At 36.3% G+C, this 24,372-nt stretch overlaps 1 protein-coding gene across 1 annotated transcript; it reads left to right on the top strand.

Moving 5' to 3' along the window:
- Positions 1-22,305: 22,305 nt before the first annotated feature.
- LOC141705127 (polygalacturonase inhibitor-like) lies at positions 22,306-23,519 on the top strand. Its single transcript, XM_074508205.1, has one exon. It carries the CDS (start codon positions 22,321-22,323, stop codon positions 23,350-23,352), a length of 1,032 nt encoding a protein of 343 aa, XP_074364306.1. The 5' UTR covers positions 22,306-22,320; the 3' UTR covers positions 23,353-23,519.
- The last annotated feature ends 853 nt before the right edge of the window (positions 23,520-24,372 follow it).

Here is a 24,372-nt window from a genome sequence, read left to right as displayed (position 1 = left end):
ATATATGTATATACTGAATATTTTGCGACTTCATCGCATTAAGATATCAAACTTGGTTCATTTCTTTTGACCAAGACTTTCATGAGTACTATGAGAAGGCTCATATACTAGTAAGTATATACTAGTAATTATCTTACACACGATAAAAGATTCTAGTAAGTATCCATTTAGATACTTATATTATTGTTATCACTATATATTATCTTGCGAGCTGTAAGGCTCACTCTTGCTTTATTTCTTCATCACACAACAACAGTTAGGAAAGATGGCCAGACTCCAGCAGACCCAGCGCAAGCGCGTGGGAAGCGTCCCGCGTCTTCCCGATGATGTTGTGGCTGCTATAGCTGCAGAGGTAGATCTATGGTAGATCAGGCATTCTATTTTTGAGAATCAATTATGTATAATTATAACTTGTGGCAGATAATGGCAATTAACTGTAAATTTATCAAGTAATCATTTTGGGTTGTAATAATTTTAATTGTGGATTCAAAGACTTGTACTTATTTCAATTTCATCTCTGAGACTATAACGGGTTGTGGTGTGTGTTAGTGTGGGGTCACAGCATAAGGTTATTATTATTAATTAAGTGAAGTGATATTGTGGAAAGAAAGACCGTGACGACCCGGATCCCCGACCCCGGATCTGGGGGTGTTACAACAGGGGTCCTATTTATACTGATTCGCCTACTTTACTGATTCATGTCATCCTAATTTTACTGATTCGCCTACTTTAATGTAATTTAACCAAAATTAAAACTTACAATTTTATCGCATACAACAGCCAAATCTTCATCGACCTCTCCGACCTCTTGTCCGTTTTTCCGCTTACGAGCCTTTTACCAAAAAATCGCTCTATCCGGTTCTTCTCCCGGATTCAACCTTCCTTTTTTTATTTGTTACAAATAAAATAAAATACAGTAATACAAATAACTCTAGGGCTAAAAAATGTAGGACTCTAATTTATTATGGACTGACCTATTATAAATTAAATACAGTTATACAATTAATGAACTTTTCTTACCTCATCTTCTTTTAAACCGATGTAGCCCTTTCTTGACAACCGGTGATGATATTTTCTCTTAGACACTCTTTCACTTTGTGTGTCATGAATTTCCTAAAAACATGTCACAAGATTACAAAAATTACAACAGACGATGCAAAAAAATCACCAAAATCATATATTACAGAATTAAAACATACCTTCCACTTAGAATCAGTCCTCTGTCTCACAAACCTTTTCCAGGTTGCCTTACTAACATAACCATAGCCTCTTGGCGGCTTACTTAGCTTCTTCTTTTCTCCAATAAATGGTAGCACATACTTTCTCGTCAAATCAGTCTTAAACTGTCGCCATTTAGAGCCTGTTGACTTTAGGACCATGTTTTCAATTTCTGGTTTAACTTTGAAGGTAGCCTGAAAAAACACAAGTTCACAAAATCATAACAGGAAAAACTTATATTCAAGATCTACATTTGATAATAATTTTTTACAATTGATCTAGTACCTGGAGATCTAACCAAAGCTTTGATTTTAATTCAGGGTCTACATTTGGCCACGTAGGAATGTCGATTGGAATCGTAGTCCTGGCCAACATACCAATGTAAGACTGCAAACGGGCTCTAGTTTCCCCATTAGGAATCCCCCATTCATTGGCAGTGACTTTAACTTTCTTCTCGCGAGCTTTCTTGACAATCACTTTGTACATTGCGCATACGCCTCGCTTACCCCCAGACTTCCTTGTAGCAGTATTAGTTATAGTATTGTCTGTTCTGAGTTAGTCGATTGAGATTCCGATGCATGCCCTTCATTATTTTCATCATTGTTCGGAACATCCTCCAACCGCTTGGGGCTTCCACCGCTAAGATTCTGTGATGCAGTCTTTTCTGATTGCTTTCGCATTGCTTTTTTGGTGCCATTCTTTCCTCTTCCTCTAATCTGAAAAATTAACTAATATTTAACAGATTAGAACAACTACACAATTCATGGTATAATGTCTAACAGATATGCAGAAATTAAACAAAATTCTCATTTAATTGTCAAGAAAAATTACAGATAGACTTCTATAACTACATTGAAAAATTACAAGAAAACAGAGATCAAAAGATACATTACAAATAACAAGAAAAATTATAAATAACAAGAAAAATTACAAATAAGGAGAATATATAGCTAGACTCCTATAACTTTTTGACCCATATACCCTCAACATTTTTTCTTCTATTACAAACACTTGCATCATTAATATTAGCAGGGTCACATGTAGGGATATTAGAACAAAATGGGGGAGGGTTCCAGGAGGTGTCTTCAGGAGCATCTTCATTGTAAACATCATGATAGTCTCGAGTTGTCGCCGATAACACAACGGACCAATTAGCATCAACTGGATCCTCAATATAAAATACTTGGTTGACTTGGTCAACAGAGACATATTTGTCCTTTTTGTGACCTGGTCGATTGAAGTTGACAAGGGTGAAACCAAGATCATCGGACTTGACACCTTTGTCACTTGCTGCCCATGTACATAAAAACAGAGGGGCCTTGAATGCGTGGTAGTCTAATTCCCATATTTCCTTGATCACCCCATAAAATTTTAAATCACTCTCTATAGGATTCATGTCCTTAGCACTAGAGACTTGGACTGTCCTCGCAACTAATGACACACCACTATTCTGAACTACCCTTGCATTATCTCGATCATTTGTGTGGTATCGGACCCCTTCAACAGCATAACTTTCGTAAGTCAAAACTGAAAATGAAGGTTTCCCAGCCAACCATCTTATAGTTTCAGATACGGCTTCCGCATTCTCCCTCATTTCTGTACTGACCTACATATAATTTATTGATGCATATAAGTGGCTACAAATTTAAAAACACGACTTATAAAAATAAAAGAGAAGGAAAAAGAATGTAAACCAACTTTTGTTCAAACCTATCGGCAAATTGTCGATTGTGCTCTCCCAATAGCCACTGTACACTCTTCTTTTTCCCTCGATAAATCTCTTCCAAATATTTTTTATGCAACCTGAAATTACTTACATCAAATTCGACTAAACTATACCAAATACAACTTTAACAATTATATGTATACTTTTTATGTTTTACTTACATAATATATGGTTCCACTTCCGAATTATTACGAAGAACTGAAAGATGAGCCTCATCTCATTCTTTTTCCGCAACTGACTTCATAGTCACACCACCGATTGGACCAGAAATTTTTTCTTCATCTTTCGGAAGACCGGCTGTTCTACTACTCCCGCTATAGAACTCACTGCAAAATTCTATTGACTCTTCTTTGAGGTAACCTTCAGCTATAGAACCTTCTGGATAGAATCGGTTTCTTACATAACTCTTCAATATTTATTAAAGCGTTCAAATGGAAACATCCATCTATAAAAAACCGGTCCACATAATCGCAGTTCCCTTACTAGGTGGACCATAAGATGTATCATAACATCAAAAAATGACGGAGGGAATATCTTCTCTAACTCACACAGGGTCAATATCACATCTGCTTGTAATTTATTCAACTTTGACACATCTACAACTTTGTTGCACAGAGAGTTGAAGAAAAAACACAATCTTATGATACTAACCCTAACATTTTTCGGAAGCACTGAACGAATGCAAACAGGTAGTAATTGTTGGAGAAGGATATGGCAGTCATGGGACTTTAAACCATACAACTTCATATCAATCATCGGTACACAATTTCTTATATTTGAAGCATGTCCGTATGGAAGTTTCATGTCGTACAATGATGCCAATATTGTTTGTTTTTCTTTCCGGGAGAGAGTTTAAGGGGCAGGATGTAATGACCCCAATTTTTGAGAAATTTTGAAACCCTTATGAATAGTGTTTTTGCTGAACGAGGAAACTTTTCATGCCACGCTATGTAGGGGTTCTGTTATTGATCTTATGGGATATTATTAGTACTCTATGTGGTATATAAGTGTATGTAAAGATCGTCAGAATCCAATTCCGAACACTTTGATTTTTCCCGGAAATCCACAAGATACGGAGAGAATTGAGTATAAGGTAACAGGATAAAAAGGATTGAAATTAAAGGATTATAGGAGAGGATCATAAAAGGAATATAATATATTGAGAAAGGTTAAGGGAACCTAAGTAATAAGATCCCGGGTATGATCCCTCAAACGATAAACGAGAACGAAAGATAAGCGAACCGTAAAACAAATAAGTGACCAAGAGACAAGCTTGTACAAGAAGCCAGGGATTGTGACATCATCAAACCACAAGGTGTGGACAAGTGGGAGCATAATGACATGTGCAAGGTGACATAAGCATGACATGGGAAGGAAGGAGGTGTGGTGGCTTTGTAACCACACAAATCCAAGGGCAAGAAGGTAATTGACTAAAGCAAGCACAAAAACCAATCAACCAAGCCAAGTAAAATCATTTTCATCAAAAATCAAAAGCAACCAAGGCTTTGTTCTTCATTGCTCACGGCTTTTCACTATTCAAAAGGCAAGAGAAATTCAAAATCCAAGATCCAAGCTTCCTAAATTGGTAAGATAATTCCCTAATCATCTTCATGCTTAGTTAGGACTATATCATGAGTTTAAGCCATTAATTCCTTCTCAATCTTCTTCATTTAATCAAAGAAGAAGACAATGAATAGTGTTTTCAAGTTTTTAACTTGAACTTTTTCTTGTTTTTCTTGAAGATCCAAGCATTCTTAAGACTTCTCAAAGCTTCTTAAGGCTTCCTAGCTCCACCCACCACTTCAAGGAAGGTATACCATCTCCAAACCCTAGATTCCTATATATTATAAGATGATTTTGATTAGTGGGTTGATATTGTAGTTTGTTGTTATGATTTAGAGTTTGGGATTTGGAATGGTAGTGAAATGGAATGGTAATTGTTGTGGTTTTGATTTAAAGGAACTTAAGTATGATTAAAGTTAAGTTTAGGCATAAGTATGAATGATTAAATTGAATTGGTTGGGGTTGTTATGATGTGATAAGGATTGATGTTGGTTGTATGTTGGATTTGAGGTTGGTTTGTGGTTGGTTTTGTATGGTTTAAAATTGGGAAATCGCGTAAACATAGCCGTCGTAACGTCCGATTTTCTTTGGACTGTTTTTGTGCATAGCATTATGACCCGAGAACCCCCTGCTAGATTATGACCACTGCCATGTTTAGATAGCTCATGTTACGAGCTTCGTTTTGATATGTAGTTCGTTCGATTCCGATGCACGGTTTAGGAGAAACGACCGTTTCAAGTAACGGCGTTTCACGAACGAAACATCTCCCCTCGCCTTACTTTGAAACATAGGTTAAAGACCAAAAAGGGTTAATTAATGTATGAAACATTTATGGTAAGTGTGTTAGGCAGTTGGTAAGACACCCGCGAAGGAATCGCTTTAAAACTCGTAAAGGTTAAATTATTAAAAATGGTGGAGCCGAGGGTACCCGAGTGACTTAAGCGAATCAGTGAGCGCAAAACTAGCGTTAGAGTCTAAGTTAGTTAAAGTATAGATTTACAAGTGATTTTGGTTTAATTCCAACTTACTTGTTGTTTATAGGTTACCAGACTCGTCCCGAGCCATTCGTAACCCCCAGTCGCTCAGGCAAGTTTTCTACCCGTTATACTGTTGCTGTGATGTAAATATATGTATATGCATTATCTTGTGATATTGCATGATTGTTATTAGCAAATTTTGCGATATATTGGAGCATGCTAATATGGTATATATGCATGTCTGTTTCGTAATCTGGTTATCTATCTGTTGATTTCAATGCTTATAGTTGCATAATACCTATGCTAGAAATAAGCAAGTAGTTGCGTATACCCTTAGTATAGGGGATAAAAGGTGAACATATTTCTAAACCGGGAGTCAATGTTCCCGAGTATATTATATATATATATATTTATTTATATATATATATATATGGATATAGTTTTTAAAACTATTAATCGAATAAGGTTTATTCGATAACTTTAACTTTATTTTATTATTGAATATTATTTTGAATATTCATTCGAGGACTTATGACTCCTTTTACTTTATTAATGAATATTATTTTGAATATTATTCGAAGGCGTATGACTCCTTTTATTTATTTATCTGAATATTATTTGAATATTCATTCGAGGTATTATGACTCAGCTTATTTTATTTATTGAATATTATTTGAATATTCATTTGAGGATCTATGACTCCGATTATTTGCTGAGATATATTCTTTATTTTATTAAAGAATAAGGTGTCGATAATCAAACTTATTTTTGATTATTCAAATAAAGATATTACTTTCGTATAAGTATATCTTTGATTATTTGCTATTCATTTCAAGTATAAGTTTTAATACTTCTACTTCAATTATTTTATAAAGATTATTTTTTATGGGAATATTATTTAAATAATAATATTCAGACATTTTCTAAATATTCTGGGGACTGATTTACTTCATTAAATCAGTTTTACTCCAAACACTCTTTAAAGTGTTTTCGAGTCTTTAAAATGATTTTCAAAAGTTAGAGCGGATCCCAAAACTATTTTTATATTTAAGATCTTCCTTTTAAAAAGGGGATTTAAATACTCGCTCAAAACCTGGGGGATCCGGCTCGGTGGTGTGTTTTATATTCGCAACAAGGTTGCTGTCTTGGTAAAAGAGTTTTTGATTACTTACCCAATATTCGGGAAGTAAAATTCTTGGAACAAGTTAATCCATTAACAGGCATCGCCTGGGAAATATCGGTGAGTTTTCCTTTCCAACTAGGTACGACTTCTTGGTGGAGCCGTATCAACAAGTTTCTACTTGGGGAAAGGGGGAAACGAGCTTTACGTTTCAGAGTCATGGATTTCATCTGAACTAGGAGTGGCGTAAGTGGTCGAGTAGCACCGGCCCAGCCTTATTATATTGGCCCAAATGGCCTGGAAGTTCCGCTAAGGCGGTCCATTCCTTAGGAGTTCAGTGTTCGGTTGACAAGTAAATCCGACAGGTTCTCCTCTACATGTAGAAAATGGTGGGGTTGTACTACTACGACTGATCATCGTAAGTGGTCTTCCTGGCGCGGCAAACTCCCGTAATGAGTTCATCATCCAATTGGATAATTTCTGCAACACTACCCAGAGCACTTCGATAGAAAGGCTACGGTTGGGCGATTGTTGAGTGTTGGCAGGGTCAAGTTTTCAAAATGATGTTTACATCAAATGAAGTATCTCATAACTTCATTTTATTTTGATGATATTTTAAAGGTTGAATCTATTCAAATCTTGTCTTGTAGTCTCATCTATGTGATGAACTTTTGAAACTGGTTATAACTTGAACGGTGGTAGTTCAAGTAGTATTGGGAAAGATATAAGTATATTGGGGTATTTGGTAACCTCATCTTTTAAACTTATATCTAGTTAATAATTGTCTTATGAATGACAAAGATTTTCAGAAAAACGTTGAGACAAGGTTAGATATATTAGATCACCTTGCAACGATATTTTTATACAGTTATACACTGGAACTTTGTGTATATTATGCATGGAAGAGGACTTCCAATATTTTGAAAAGTATATATGTATATATACTGAATATTTTGCGACTTCATCGCATTAAGATATCAACTTGGTTCATTTCTTTTGACCAAGACTTTCATGAGTATTATGAGTAGGCTCATATATTGTAAATCATTATACATATTATTTTGGTGGGCTTGCTGCTCACCCTTGCTTTATTTCTTCATCACACAACAACAGTTAGGAAAGATGGCCAGACTCCAGCAGACCCAGCGCAAGCGCGTGGGAAGCGTCCCGCGTCTTCCCGTTGATGTTGTAGCTGCTATAGCTGCAGAGGTAGATCTATTGTAGATCAGACCATCTACTTTTGAGAATCAATTATGTATAATTATAACTTGTGGCAGATAATGGCAATTAACTGTAAATTTATCAAGTAATCATTTTGGGTTGTAATAACTTTTAAATTGTGGATTCAAAGACTTGTACTTATTTAAATTTCATCTCTGAGACTATAACGGGTTGTGGTGTGTGTTAGTGTGGGGTCACAGCATAAGGTTATTATTATTAATTAAGTGAAGTGATATTGTGGAAAGAAAGACCGTGACGACCCGGATCCTCGACCCCGGATCTGGGGGTGTTACAAAAATGGTATCAGAGCTAAGCGTTATAAACCTCAGAGATGATGGGACGTTAAGATAATAAGTTAACTAAGATAATAAGAACTCTTGCCAAGTTCATAGTCGGGCTACCTAACGTAGCACTGACAGTTAAAACCCTTATGGGAACCCTTATAAATGTAGCGATAGAAGCGTAGTTCGTTATCGTATAGAGTAGCGGGACTCCGAACCCTGAGGTTGAGGAGCAACAGCGCGATGATGTTTTATTACTAATTGGAGATCGGATTGTGGATCCGATAGAGTGTCCTAATGCAGGACCGGATGATGTTGATATTGAGGATGTAGCGGTTGAGGATGTTGTCCTAGAAGGGATAGTTGTTGAGGAGGATCCCATGGAGGATCCTGACAATATTTGGATAAAGAACCACTGATGAATTGATGACCATGGTTAGGTCGACTACCAGAGGTAGGATTGGCCGGTCACTACCGGAGGTTCGTTCAAGTTGTAAAGATAGTAGCCCCTTTAACGCGGCTTACTCGTAAGACTGAGAAGTTCGAATGGACAGAGAAATGCGAGAATAGCTTTCAAGAACTGAAGCAAAGATTGGTGACGACCCCTATGATGGCGTTGCCGGATGGAAAAGGAGATTTTGTGATTTGTAAGTGACGCTTCGCATAAGGAATTAGGGTGCTTCTTAGCACAGCAAGATAATCGCGTCTGCGTCAAGACAATTAAGGTAATATGAAATTCAATATCCCCGCCCATGAGCTTAGGCTCGTGGCAATAGTTTTACCCTAAAGATTGGAGGCACTACTTGTATGGAGAGAAGTGCGAGGATTACCTAAGCCATAAGTGCTCTAGTACATTCTTACGTAGAAAGAGCTCAACATACGCCAGAGGAGGCGGTTAGAGCTAATCAAGAATAATGATTGGGAGATTCTTTTTCATTCGGGGAAAGCCAATATGGTGACTGATGCCCTTAGTAAAAAGGAGAGACTCAAGATGATGATGTCTTTTGGAGAGTTTATAAGAGATTTTGAGAAAATGGAAATAGTAGTGAAGGTAACCGGAGCCGGTACCGAAAGGCTGTTTGAGATTGCAATACAGTCTGAATTATCGGAAAAGAACACATTGTGCCAGAAAGAGTGATGAATGAAGGCAGAGAGCCAACAAATAGATAAGAGGTTAATACCGAGAAAGATGAGAAGGGAATAATGAGGTATTCCTACAGAATTTGGGTTCCAAATGTTCAAGAGCTTAAAGATGAGATCTTAGATGAAAGCTAGTTTGAGGAATAAGATTTAGAGCAAACCCTGAATGTGATAGTCAGGGAGGACGCCATCAAGATAGAAGGAACCCATAACATAATGAAGTGGAAAATGAGGATTTTAACGTATAAGATAACCCCAAGTATGGGGAGTAGGAAGAAATATTTAGACTGAGAAAACAAAAGTCAAGCGAGATAAGGAGACCCGAGACGGTACTCCTATACGGAAATTCATGGACCTGTCTAAAAAGAACTTAGACTATTATCCCCAACCACCACCTTGAAGAAACAATGCGGTAGGAAATTCTTTCATGACCTTTAAGTCGCTAAGCTCTCAGAGTTCCAAGGAACAGGTTGACCCAGTCGAGGCAAGAGCCTGGCTAAAGGAAATATAGGAATCATTGGAGATTCTAAATGATTGACGAATCACCAAAGACTGTTTTTGTCACTTACCCTCCTAAGAGAGAGACCACTCGCTGGTGAAGACTAAGAAAGGCACGGAGCCAGAGGTTAGAATAAACTGCTTAAAGTTCAGTCAAATGTTTTCGGGAAAGTAATTCCCAAGGTTATGGAGATAGTGTAAAAGCTTTGGAGCTAGAACAAAAGTGGATGAGTATGATAAATTATGAATCTAAGTTGTAAAAGTTGTCAAGATTCGTTCTGAGGACACGAATCCAGAATGACAGGATGTTTGGAATCAATGCTTATGTTGTGATGGTTCATGAAATAATGATAAGAGAAAGGGAAATAAAAAGGAACTGAAGTGGAAAGGGATATAAAGGCAAAAGAGTTTGAGGTATGATAAGGGAGTCGGGTATGAGGAAACCCTAAAGACTCATAGCAATAGAAATAGAAAAGTATGTAATCGTCAGGATGATGATGATCCACCATGAGTTAAAATTGATGGTTGAAGGCATAAGAGATACATATATTGTACCCCCTTTAAGTTGGGAGGATTCGAGGAAACCTTGAGATAATTCGAAGGATAAATAATGAGACGCGGATAGACTAAGGAGACAAGGAAGTAAGAAATTAGGAAAATTGGATAAAGGAAGTGACCTTCAAGAATGTGAAGTGTAAGACCGGTGGCTTGATACCCAGAAAGGGAGACGCCAGGTATGAGAGATATCCCAACATTGAGGTGACTGTTGAGATAAACAACAAAAGTAAATAAGGAATTATTAAGAAGAAGTTCACGTTGAACATGACCAATATCTTCCAGAACATCCATGTTATCATTACCAAATCAGGAAAGAAAAGCGGATGACCATTGTTATCTTTTAGAGGCCATATGGATTGACCTCAATTTGAATAAGGATGCTATTATGAAGTTAGGTATAGACTATCGAGGTGCGAATGATGAATATGATAATCTATCAGGGATATATGACTTAATTTATTCGTGGAAGGATGCAGGTACCTTTTAAAGGTGGAATTAAGGATAGAACATTGGTAACTTAAAATGAATCCTAGGGGACTGCATAAAGGTTGGCATGTCACCCTTAATAGGGACAGTATGAGTTTTGACAGTATGATTGGGAAAGGGTTAAGGTAACAACAACCTTTAAGAATCAGTGGAGAAATTTTGCAGAAGTATATAGACAATGGTTCTACTATTAGTAAATGGTATGGTGATACGCCCTGTATCTAGGGAATACAGGAGGAACGATTGAAGGATAACCTTAGAGGTTTTATAAGGAAAAAGGTAATATTCAAAATTCTCAAGAATAGAAATGTTGATAAAGGAAATATGACGTAATTATAATGTTGCCAAGTGGGGCACGTGTTAAACCACGAGAAAGTATGGATCGAACCAGTAATGGTCGAAATTATTCAGGGCAATTAGGACTTAAGATAAAAGATGTTCTAATTATGATTGAGAATCAGTCATGACAGTGATTAATCTCTAAAAGACTGAGGCAATAACTTATGGAAAAATAGTGATTTTTTTTTTTTACTCATCAGATTTTAAGGAAAGCATTTTCACATAAGCTGTGATTGAAATAAGGTAGAAATTTATTTGGAGGTGGTTAATGTGACATTGACTGTAAGGAAATTTTACTATCAGGAAAGGCCAAAGAGGTGGCCGACACTTTAAAGGTAAGTGGATAATTATAGGGGCGTGTGCCAAAAGAATACAGTGTTGATGGTTAAAAATGTGAAGGTTGAATTATGGTTTGGAAGATTGACATTCCTTCTGATGACTGTGCAATACCCAACCGTAATAGTAGTTGGTAAAGGTTTAATTCGTGTAATCGCCATAAACGGGCTATCTATCTTAGAAGATCCTATCTTGAGAATGAGCCTGGACCATGTTTCAAAAGGACTAAACGAACCTTTGAGTTAAGTCTTCAATTGAAGGCATATGATTAAGAATGGTATTAACCTGCTATCGTTGCTTTGAGCGAAACTCTTTTGCAATTTTATCTACTTCATGTCATGAAAGTACGTCAGAGTTTGGAGTGTTCTTCATGAATTGTGATTGGTGGTTATGTTAACTCCTTAGGAGAATTTGATACAACATGTATAGACTCCGTATGGTTAGATATTAAGATTTTATGGAAAAATGAATGACTACAGTGGGTCAGTGGTGGACCATAGTAAGGCAGCAATGATTCTGCGAGTAGTGAGCTGATTACAACCATGAGAGTTGTATTGGAATGGGTGTTGAGATTGAGTACCACTAATCGGGTCGTGGTAGTGTATAAGTTATCATTGATAGACTAATTAAGTAGAGTATCTACCTAGTGAATTATTATTCTTTCTTATCAATAGAGAGTCGTATTATTATACGAGGAAGGTTGCGGTGCAAGCATAGAATTCTAGTAGCGATGATGTATAGAATGAGATCCCAGATTCGATTTTCGATGTCGAGGGAGTTTCAAAGGTGATTGTGTTTAAACTCGAGGAAGAGCATGGGTCCATAGAATGATGGACGGAATAGAAATATTTAGGCATGGGAAATACGATGCTATAATGCTTGATGCTGATATAAATACGTATATGTTTTGTTCTCCTATGACAAACCTTTATAGTTCAGAGGTAGGTTCCAAGCCAGATATTTTGTGGCAGTATATTTTTTTTCATATATACAATTCTCTTCAGTTCGTTCTTTTCTCTTCTTTTCATTTCATGTAAGCTGAGAAGAACAACCCTTCCAGAAGGGGAGGTATTGCCGAATGACTATCTATCTTTGTGATAGAAGCCTAGTAGGATACCACATGTTGTTTAATTGCTTGTCAAGTACTAAAGGCTGGCCACCTTCTGTACTAACTATGCAATATAACAAGTGTTCATGATCATAGTGATCTCTCAACAAATTCCTTTACTTCTATTTGATTGATCAAATTTTGGAAAATAGAAACAACTGAAAAAGGAGTAATAAAGTGGTGGTAGTATGCGGAATGGAAACACATTCGTGATACTAAGGTTGACGTGGTTATTAAAAGGTTATAGAACGCTAACGAGCAAAAGTATAACCAGTATAATATTAGGAACGGAAGGTAGTAGCGATTACGAACTGGAAAAGAATGGGTATTGAGAAGCAAAAGTTCTAATGATAAAAGCTATAATGAGAGTCTGTGCAATAGACTTGAAAGAATTTGGAATGATCACTTAACGCGGATTAAGTTATCTTACGACAATAGATCATATGTCATTATCAAGATGTCGCCTTATGAGATCCTTGAGGGAAGACAATGTCGATCTCCCTTATGTTAGGATGAAGTTGTAGAGCGCAAGATGCTCGGACCCGCAGTAGTCCAAAGGACCAAGGATATGATAGATCGAATCAGAGGACGGCTGGTAGTAGCCCAAGATGGACATGATAAGTATGTTGATTTGACACGAAAGGATAAAGAGTATGAAATAGGGGACCTAGTAATGTTATAGGTATCCCTTGGAAAGGATTGATGAGGTTCGGAAAGAAAGGAAAGCTAAGTCTACAATTTGTTGGACCTTTGGATATATTAAGACGTTTGGGAAGTTAGCATATGAGCTAGCCCTAACCCCGAACATGTAGCAGGTCGTAACGTGTTTCACGTATCAATGCTAAGGAAGTGTAATTCAGATGCCAGATAAATAGAGGCATATGAGCGCATAGATATGCAACCTGACGTAACCTATATGGAGCAACCAGGAAGGGTTATAGAGTGAAAAGGAACAAGTGCTTAGGAGAAGGATTATCAAACTAGGCAGAGTTTGGTGGTAGAACCACAATGTGGGAAAATTGACTCGAGAGTTAGAAAGTGTAATGCTAAGAAAGTATACCCATTTGTTTTCTATCTGATTCCGGGACGGAATCCTTTTAAGGAGGGGAGACTGTAATGACCCCAATTTTTGAGAAATTTTGAAACCCTTATGAATAGTGTTTTTGCTGAACGAGGAAACTTTTCATGCCACGCTATGTAGGGGTTCTGTTATTGATCTTATGGGATATTATTAGTACTCTATGTGGTATATAAGTGTATGTAAAGATCGTCAGAATCCAATTCCGAACACTTTGATTTTTCCCGGAAATCCACAAGATACGGAGAGAATTGAGTATAAGGTAACAGGATAAAAAGGATTGAAATTAAAGGATTATAGGAGAGGATCATAAAAGGAATATAATATATTGAGAAAGGTTAAGGGAACCTAAGTAATAAGATCCCGGGTATGATCCCTCAAACGATAAACGAGAACGAAAGATAAGCGAACCGTAAAACAAATAAGTGACCAAGAGACAAGCTTGTACAAGAAGCCAGGGATTGTGACATCATCAAACCACAAGGTGTGGACAAGTGGGAGCATAATGACATGTGCAAGGTGACATAAGCATGACATGGGAAGGAAGGAGGTGTGGTGGCTTTGTAACCACACAAATCCAAGGGCAAGAAGGTAATTGACTAAAGCAAGCACAAAAACCAATCAACCAAGCCAAGTAAAATCATTTTCATCAAAAATCAAAAGCAACCAAGGCTTTGTTCTTCATTGCTCACGGCTTTTCACTATTCAAAAGGCAAGAGAAATTCAAAATCCAAGATCCAAGCTTCCTAAATTGGTAAGATAATTCCCTAATCATCTTCATGCTTAGTTAGGACTATATCATGAGTTTAAGCCATTAATTCCTTCTCAATCTTCTTCATTTAATCAAAGAAGAAGACAATGAATAGTGTTTTCAAGTTTTTAACTTGAACTTTTTCTTGTTTTTCTTGAAGATCCAAGCATTCTTAAGACTTCTCAAAGCTTCTTAAGGCTTCCTAGCTCCACCCACCACTTCAAGGAAGGTATACCATCTCCAAACCCTAGATTCCTATATATTATAAGATGATTTTGATTAGTGGGTTGATATTGTAGTTTGTTGTTATGATTTAGAGTTTGGGATTTGGAATGGTAGTGAAATGGAATGGTAATTGTTGTGGTTTTGATTTAAAGGAACTTAAGTATGATTAAAGTTAAGTTTAGGCATAAGTATGAATGATTAAATTGAATTGGTTGGGGTTGTTATGATGTGATAAGGATTGATGTTGGTTGTATGTTGGATTTGAGGTTGGTTTGTGGTTGGTTTTGTATGGTTTAAAATTGGGAAATCGCGTAAACATAGCCGTCGTAACGTCCGATTTTCTTTGGACTGTTTTTGTGCATAGCATTATGACCCGAGAACCCCCTGCTAGATTATGACCACTGCCATGTTTAGATAGCTCATGTTACGAGCTTCGTTTTGATATGTAGTTCGTTCGATTCCGATGCACGGTTTAGGAGAAACGACCGTTTCAAGTAACGGCGTTTCACGAACGAAACATCTCCCCTCGCCTTACTTTGAAACATAGGTTAAAGACCAAAAAGGGTTAATTAATGTATGAAACATTTATGGTAAGTGTGTTAGGCAGTTGGTAAGACACCCGCGAAGGAATCGCTTTAAAACTCGTAAAGGTTAAATTATTAAAAATGGTGGAGCCGAGGGTACCCGAGTGACTTAAGCGAATCAGTGAGCGCAAAACTAGCGTTAGAGTCTAAGTTAGTTAAAGTATAGATTTACAAGTGATTTTGGTTTAATTCCAACTTACTTGTTGTTTATAGGTTACCAGACTCGTCCCGAGCCATTCGTAACCCCCAGTCGCTCAGGCAAGTTTTCTACCCGTTATACTGTTGCTGTGATGTAAATATATGTATATGCATTATCTTGTGATATTGCATGATTGTTATTAGCAAATTTTGCGATATATTGGAGCATGCTAATATGGTATATATGCATGTCTGTTTCGTAATCTGGTTATCTATCTGTTGATTTCAATGCTTATAGTTGCATAATACCTATGCTAGAAATAAGCAAGTAGTTGCGTATACCCTTAGTATAGGGGATAAAAGGTGAACATATTTCTAAACCGGGAGTCAATGTTCCCGAGTATATTATATATATATATATTTATTTATATATATATATATGGATATAGTTTTTAAAACTATTAATCGAATAAGGTTTATTCGATAACTTTAACTTTATTTTATTATTGAATATTATTTTGAATATTCATTCGAGGACTTATGACTCCTTTTACTTTATTAATGAATATTATTTTGAATATTATTCGAAGGCGTATGACTCCTTTTATTTATTTATCTGAATATTATTTGAATATTCATTCGAGGTATTATGACTCAGCTTATTTTATTTATTGAATATTATTTGAATATTCATTTGAGGATCTATGACTCCGATTATTTGCTGAGATATATTCTTTATTTTATTAAAGAATAAGGTGTCGATAATCAAACTTATTTTTGATTATTCAAATAAAGATATTACTTTCGTATAAGTATATCTTTGATTATTTGCTATTCATTTCAAGTATAAGTTTTAATACTTCTACTTCAATTATTTTATAAAGATTATTTTTTATGGGAATATTATTTAAATAATAATATTCAGACATTTTCTAAATATTCTGGGGACTGATTTACTTCATTAAATCAGTTTTACTCCAAACACTCTTTAAAGTGTTTTCGAGTCTTTAAAATGATTTTCAAAAGTTAGAGCGGATCCCAAAACTATTTTTATATTTAAGATCTTCCTTTTAAAAAGGGGATTTAAATACTCGCTCAAAACCTGGGGGATCCGGCTCGGTGGTGTGTTTTATATTCGCAACAAGGTTGCTGTCTTGGTAAAAGAGTTTTTGATTACTTACCCAATATTCGGGAAGTAAAATTCTTGGAACAAGTTAATCCATTAACAGGCATCGCCTGGGAAATATCGGTGAGTTTTCCTTTCCAACTAGGTACGACTTCTTGGTGGAGCCGTATCAACAAGTTTCTACTTGGGGAAAGGGGGAAACGAGCTTTACGTTTCAGAGTCATGGATTTCATCTGAACTAGGAGTGGCGTAAGTGGTCGAGTAGCACCGGCCCAGCCTTATTATATTGGCCCAAATGGCCTGGAAGTTCCGCTAAGGCGGTCCATTCCTTAGGAGTTCAGTGTTCGGTTGACAAGTAAATCCGACAGGTTCTCCTCTACATGTAGAAAATGGTGGGGTTGTACTACTACGACTGATCATCGTAAGTGGTCTTCCTGGCGCGGCAAACTCCCGTAATGAGTTCATCATCCAATTGGATAATTTCTGCAACACTACCCAGAGCACTTCGATAGAAAGGCTACGGTTGGGCGATTGTTGAGTGTTGGCAGGGTCAAGTTTTCAAAATGATGTTTACATCAAATGAAGTATCTCATAACTTCATTTTATTTTGATGATATTTTAAAGGTTGAATCTATTCAAATCTTGTCTTGTAGTCTCATCTATGTGATGAACTTTTGAAACTGGTTATAACTTGAACGGTGGTAGTTCAAGTAGTATTGGGAAAGATATAAGTATATTGGGGTATTTGGTAACCTCATCTTTTAAACTTATATCTAGTTAATAATTGTCTTATGAATGACAAAGATTTTCAGAAAAACGTTGAGACAAGGTTAGATATATTAGATCACCTTGCAACGATATTTTTATACAGTTATACACTGGAACTTTGTGTATATTATGCATGGAAGAGGACTTCCAATATTTTGAAAAGTATATATGTATATATACTGAATATTTTGCGACTTCATCGCATTAAGATATCAACTTGGTTCATTTCTTTTGACCAAGACTTTCATGAGTATTATGAGTAGGCTCATATATTGTAAATCATTATACATATTATTTTGGTGGGCTTGCTGCTCACCCTTGCTTTATTTCTTCATCACACAACAACAGTTAGGAAAGATGGCCAGACTCCAGCAGACCCAGCGCAAGCGCGTGGGAAGCGTCCCGCGTCTTCCCGTTGATGTTGTAGCTGCTATAGCTGCAGAGGTAGATCTATTGTAGATCAGACCATCTACTTTTGAGAATCAATTATGTATAATTATAACTTGTGGCAGATAATGGCAATTAACTGTAAATTTATCAAGTAATCATTTTGGGTTGTAATAACTTTTAAATTGTGGATTCAAAGACTTGTACTTATTTAAATTTCATCTCTGAGACTATAACGGGTTGTGGTGTGTGTTAGTGTGGGGTCACAGCATAAGGTTATTATTATTAATTAAGTGAAGTGATATTGTGGAAAGAAAGACCGTGACGACCCGGATCCTCGACCCCGGATCTGGGGGTGTTACACAGGAGGTAGGTATGTTCTTTTCTCACCTATTTCTGGAGCTAAATCAGGCCGTATTCCCATGTCAACAAAATCAAGACGCGAGGCAAGGCTGTCTTTACTCTTGAATTTCATGTGCAGAAGTGTCCCAATTATATTATCACACACGTTCTTTTCGACGTGCATGACATCTAAACAATGTCGAACATGGTGAAACTTCCAATACTCTAACTCAAAAAAAACTGACTATTTTTTCCATGGAGACTCCACCTTTCTTGGCTTCCCCCCCTTCCCAAAACTGAACCTAAGTTGTTGTTGTTGCCCCAACACTTCCTCTCCACTAAGTGGTTCAGGTGCACAACCAAATTCTTGTTCTCCATTAAAAGTTGTCCTTTGTCTCCTATACGGATGATAAAGATCTAAATACCGACGATGTCCTTGGTAGCTCATTTTTCTACTACGACTTAGATATTTAGCCACGGTCTGATCACCGCATACTGGACAGGCCCTATAACCCTTATTAACGCACCCCGACAAATTTCCATATCCCGGAAAGTCATTTATTGTCCACATCAAGATTGCCTTTAGAGTGAAAAAGGATTTGGTATGGGCATCGTACACGTTTGGTTCACCTTCCTCCCACAATTTTTTTAAATCGTCGATCAGTGGCTGGAGATATACGTCAGTATCATTATCAGGCTCTTGTGGGCCTGAAATTAATGTTGTTAACATCATAAACTTCCTCTTCATGCATAACCATAGAGGAAGATTATATGTTACTAACATAACTGGCCAGCAGCTGTACCGATTATTTAATCCATTGTTGTGTGGATTTATACCATCGGCCGCTAATCCTAAACGTATATTTCTTGCCTCGCTACCAAACTCAGGCCACCTACAATCTACATTTCTCCAAGAAGGAGAATCAGAGGGGTGACGCATCTTTCCATCTTTGGATCGATTATTTGCATGCCAACTCATTAATTCAGCAGTAGATGAAGATTTAAACATTCTTTTAAATCTGGGGATTATCAGAAAATACCACATAACCTTAGCTGGCACATTTACCCTAACTTGACCATCTTTCCCAACTTTCCAGCGAGAGAGATGGCATTTGGGACACTTGGAAGAAGACTCGAGAATTGGACCCCTGTATAATACGCAGTCATTTGGACAAGCGTGGAATTTAATATACTCGAGGCCTAAATCAGTCAAGGTTTTCTTGGCTTCATACATATTAGACGGAAGCAGATTATCTTTAGGAATAATTGTTCCAATTGATTGAAGCAGATCAGTAAAAGCTTTATCGGAAACTCCAAACCTAGCCTTCCAATTATGTAATTTTAAGACCGACTCCAGTTTAGTACACTCACTTCCCTCAAACAGAGGTTGTTCTGCATCGGCAACAAACCTCTTAAAGTTACCTGACTCTTTATCGCAATCTTCCCTACTATAGGCTGCTTCACACACGTTAAATATTTCTGAAATTGGTATGGGCTTCGAGGGAGGACAAGTACTACCAACAGATGACCTAGTACTATTATCATGGTTTTCTCCATGCCAAATCCAATCAGAATATCCTAAACTAAACCCTGATTCATAAAGATGACCTCTGATTATATTTTTACAGAAAACTTTTTGAAGTTAGAGCAGTGTGCACAAGGACAAGGAATTTTCTTGGGGTTTTTAGCATTTTCCTCGGCAAATATCAAGAAGTTTTCAACACCAATTTCATACTGTAGAGAATCCCTATCGGCTTTTATCCAAGACTTATCCATTTAAAACCACCTGGTATGTCACTAAAAAATTCAGTATAAGGCTTATATTTATTTTATAAGTCTAATATTTATTTTAGAAGTCTAACTTGATTTTAAGTATGACATCCACACATAGGGCAGACTATAAACGACATAAGAAAACTGAGAATTCATATTATACATAATGCATATTATACATTTAAAGTTATATATTTTATTATAATATGATATGAATCGATTTGTAATGCATTACGTAATTCATATTATACATTTAATTATAGTACTAGTACTATATATTAACTAGTTATTCGGTATTTAATGTATAATCACTATATAATTAACCATAGTATAATAGTCAGATCACGGATGCAGATTATCAAATTATAAATGTACTATTTTCAACTAAACACTTGCATACACAATCACTAAATTAACCACACACTTGCATCCAAAATTCAGAACACGACTACATTTAAATATAATATACTAATACCAAAATGAATTCTCCTGCACATAATTGCAAATAAAACAAAACTGAGATTTCATATAATACATAATGCATATTATACATAACACATAGATCAACATAAGAACCAACTACATAGCACATAGACAAAAAAAAATACTATCAAAACTAACAAAACAAATCAAATGTATAAGCGTACAAAACAGAGTTGGAAAAGAAAACTCACCGAAGATCGAAAAATTAAACAGCACTAATGTCCTGCAAAAACAAATCACAACATTACAAACAAATGAAAACCTAATTTATAAAAATAAAAAAATAATAAAAAAATACAAATGTACAACCAAAAACACCCAAATTACCTAAAGCTTTAAATCTTTTTCTCAACTTAGGTCCTGTATACAACAAGAAGAAAAGTATTAGCAACAAGTTTAGACATTAAATTAATAAAAAAAATAAGGGTTTCGAATTAGATAAAACCTCAATTTACAAAATTAGGGCTTTGAATTCAAAAATCCTCAAATTTTAAAACTGGTCTTCATGCAGAGAAGACCAGTTCGATTCAAGTAGATACAACACTTACTGATGTAGAGAGGTTAACTGAAAGAGGCTTAACGGAGAGATTGAGAGCGGAGAGAGAGAGAGAGGTTCCACAGACAGGTTCGAGAGAGAGAGAGAGAGAGGTGAGAGAGAGAGAGGTTCGAGAGATTGTGATGGTGAGATGATGACCGGAGTTCAGAGAGATTGTGAGGGGAGAGAGGTTCGAGAGAGAGGGGGCTTCGAGAGAGAGGAGAAAAAAATTCCGTTAGTTTTTAGTTTTTTTGTTTTTAGTTTTCTGTTTTGATTTTGTTGTGTCTGAAAATTGATTTGGGGGGAACCAAAATTTGGTTAAGGGGGGAGAATTTTGGGATTGGGGGGAATGTATAACTAAAAAATGAATGAAAATTTCACTAACGGGGGAAAGAAATGGTGGGCGCGAATTTTGTTTTTTTTTTGGTGAATTTTAGACATCGGTTTAATTATAACCGATGTCTACAAAGAACAAAGACATCACAAAAACACGGGATGATGTCAATATTTTTTTTAACATCAGTGGCAAAGTTAACCGATGTCTAATATGTGATGTCTATTGACATTGTTCTTGTAGTGAGCGCCTCTTGATCCCTGTAAATCTTAATTTTTTCTATGATAAAATGTATGAATTCATTCCTCTAATTGTCTTCTTATAATAATTTTCTATTTGAAAGCAATGAAAGTTGAATAATCTTTTTTGATGAAACATAAACAAAGAATGTTCTAGGCCCTGTGACATATGCTTTCTCCCACCCCCTTTCATGACATTTAGACAAGGTCATGGAATTCTTCACAAACTTAAGTTTATGGTAAATGTAGCACTATTTAGCATCTACTTTACTAGGAGCTTATTTTATTTCACGAAAAAATAGCATCATTCACCCGATCCATTCCCACAAACAATCTTTTTGCATATGCACCGTTTAATGTATCTTTCGAAAGAGTTGATTCTCATTGGCTTCTGACAGAAGGGAAGCAATAAAAACCAGGATGCTTGCTTACTATCTTATGCTTAATGATGGTGAAATATTTCACAGTTAAGATTCTAACTGCAGTTTTAGAATATTCCCATCAATTCACCACACTAACCACTAGTTACCCTCCTAGAAATTCTACTTTTCAACTTAAAACCCTCAACTATACATCTTGTGCTTCTAGTTGTGTGATGACAGAGCAAGAAAATATTCATTCAGAACTCAACTGTAAACCATTCTTGTCAATATACAAGTCTCCGATTAGAGGCGGACATATAGGGTAATGCATGCATGCATACTAATAGCTTGTAAACAGACAAGTCTGTAATGTTTATTTCACTTGACTTTTGTACATAGAAAATCAAAGTCTATTTTTATTTATTCAATTCACACTCTTGAGAAAGCCAACTGATTTGTCAAATATTAGAAATTGCGGTGTTGTGTCACATTCATTCCAGGCCTCATGCCTACCCGGGACCATCACCATGAATCCAATTACATTTGAACCACTAATATCTTCAACACACACCAACATTGACCATTACATACGTTAGTCCACTTTAATGTTTTGCATAAAACCATATGACATCCAAATTCTGCTTTTATCATCAAAAGAAGATCAAAGAAATGTTAGTCCTAGTGTTCTTAATCCTATTGTTCTCTGGAGATATTTCATCCGAGCCTTGCCACCCTGATGACTTATCGTCCATCTTAGCTTTCAAAAACAGCTTCTCCAATGGAGATATCTTGTATACCTGGTCGTCCGATATGGATTGTTGTCACCTATTCGAATGTGAAAATAATCGTGTCATTGATTTTTCTATATTTAAATTAGGTCTATCGGGTTCAATAAAACCGGATGCTTTTGCTGGTCTTACATATCTAAAGAGGCTGATGCTTCACAAACTGCCATTTCTTGTTGGTGAAATTTCTCGGTCAATCGAAAATTTGACACGCCTAACATACTTGGATATAAGTTGGACCAATGTTACCGGATTTATACCAAATAATCTCTCGAAGCTCAAAGATTTACAGTCACTCGATTTCTCCTTCGATAGACTTCATGGCTCAGTTCCAGCTTCACTTCCTTTACTACCAAGTATTTTTGCAATCATCCTCAGTCGAAACCAACTTACTGGATCATTACCCGAGACCTATGGTCATTTTCCCACAATTTTGAACCCGCCAGTTCTCATACTATCTCATAACAAGCTTTCAGGTAAACTACCTATGTCTTTAGTTAATACAAATTTCTCCCAAATTGATCTCTCCAGAAATATTTTCTCTGGAGATGCATCAATGCTTTTTGGTGAACATAAAGGTTTTCAACTTATTGACATATCTCGAAATAACTTTGAGTTTGATTTCTCAAACGTTGGTTTGACTGAAGCACTGGTAACATTGGATATATCTCACAACAAGATACATGGAAACATACCTTCAAAGATCACAGAAGCTTTCGCGTTGCAACAGTTGAACATGAGTTATAATAGATTGTGTGGGGAGATACCAAAAGGATGGAAACTAAAGTATCGTCAAGATGGATTTGATGATTCATCATTTATTCATAATCGTTGCTTGTGTGGAGCTCCACTAGATCCCTGTAAACCTTAGTTTTTCTATGGAAAAAATGTATACATAAATTTCTCTGTGATTGCCGTATGGAATCGTTTCTGCAAATAATGAAAGCTAGATCGATTTTTACTATGTGCACCCTTGTAATATACAGTATGAGCCTTAATAACACCTTCTTCACTAAAATATTATTTGCTTTGACTGAATATTAGCTTTAATCACCAGATACTTTCCTATCCATAACGGTTCTGCATATGAATCCCAAGATAACTTTCCGAGAGACGCAAGAATGGAATATTCCAAAGCATTCACTAATTGCGCCAGAGTTGAGGGTTTCTGTCCCGTCGCTACATAGACACAATACAATGTCTCACTCTCAGAGGTGCTCCTTCAGTTCATTTGCTTTTGCATTAATATGGTATCGATAGCAATTGCTGTATTTCCAGTTTGGTGGTCCCCGATTATAAGTTCTCGTTGACCACGGCCTATGGAGCATTTAGCGAAAAAGGATTTATAATTTATAGGCCTTGAGATTTTCGAGCACCATTTTGACCTGGTAGAACAAATTTGTAATTTTTATGCATGATTTCATTTTTCAAAGAGAGAAATCAATCATCAAGCGTAGAATTTTTTTAAAAAATCAGAGAGATAGCAGTAACAGATGCCTATTTTAAGAGAGCGGTCTTTGACAAAAATTAGGTTGGGAGTAGAGTTTCCCCGAGTAGTCATCTAGCTCCACAATGTTACAGACCGGAGGATTACAGGGGTGAAGGAAAGGCGAGGAAGAAATAACGGCGGCGGGTCAGAGGTGCATATGTACTTGTTGGACCAAGATAAGACGGCCCAAAGGAATCATACTTAGAATATTCGTAAAATATAATGTAAAGCCCAAGAAGGCCCACTTTGTAAAGAAAATGCCCATTTGGGACTTGATATAAATACAAGACAACAACCTCATTTGAAGGGGTTGGCAAATTATAGCAAAGAGACAATCTCCTAAAATTATAGTCTAATAATATAATAATATTGTTGGAACATCATTTGGCACTAGAAGGAGCT

The sequence above is a fragment of the Apium graveolens genome, unplaced genomic scaffold (assembly GCF_009905375.1).
Source record: "Apium graveolens cultivar Ventura unplaced genomic scaffold, ASM990537v1 ctg8575, whole genome shotgun sequence".
Lineage (NCBI taxonomy): Eukaryota > Viridiplantae > Streptophyta > Magnoliopsida > Apiales > Apiaceae > Apium > Apium graveolens.
The sequence above is the reverse complement of the archived record's forward strand: the minus strand, read 5'-3'. Positions and strand labels throughout refer to the sequence as shown.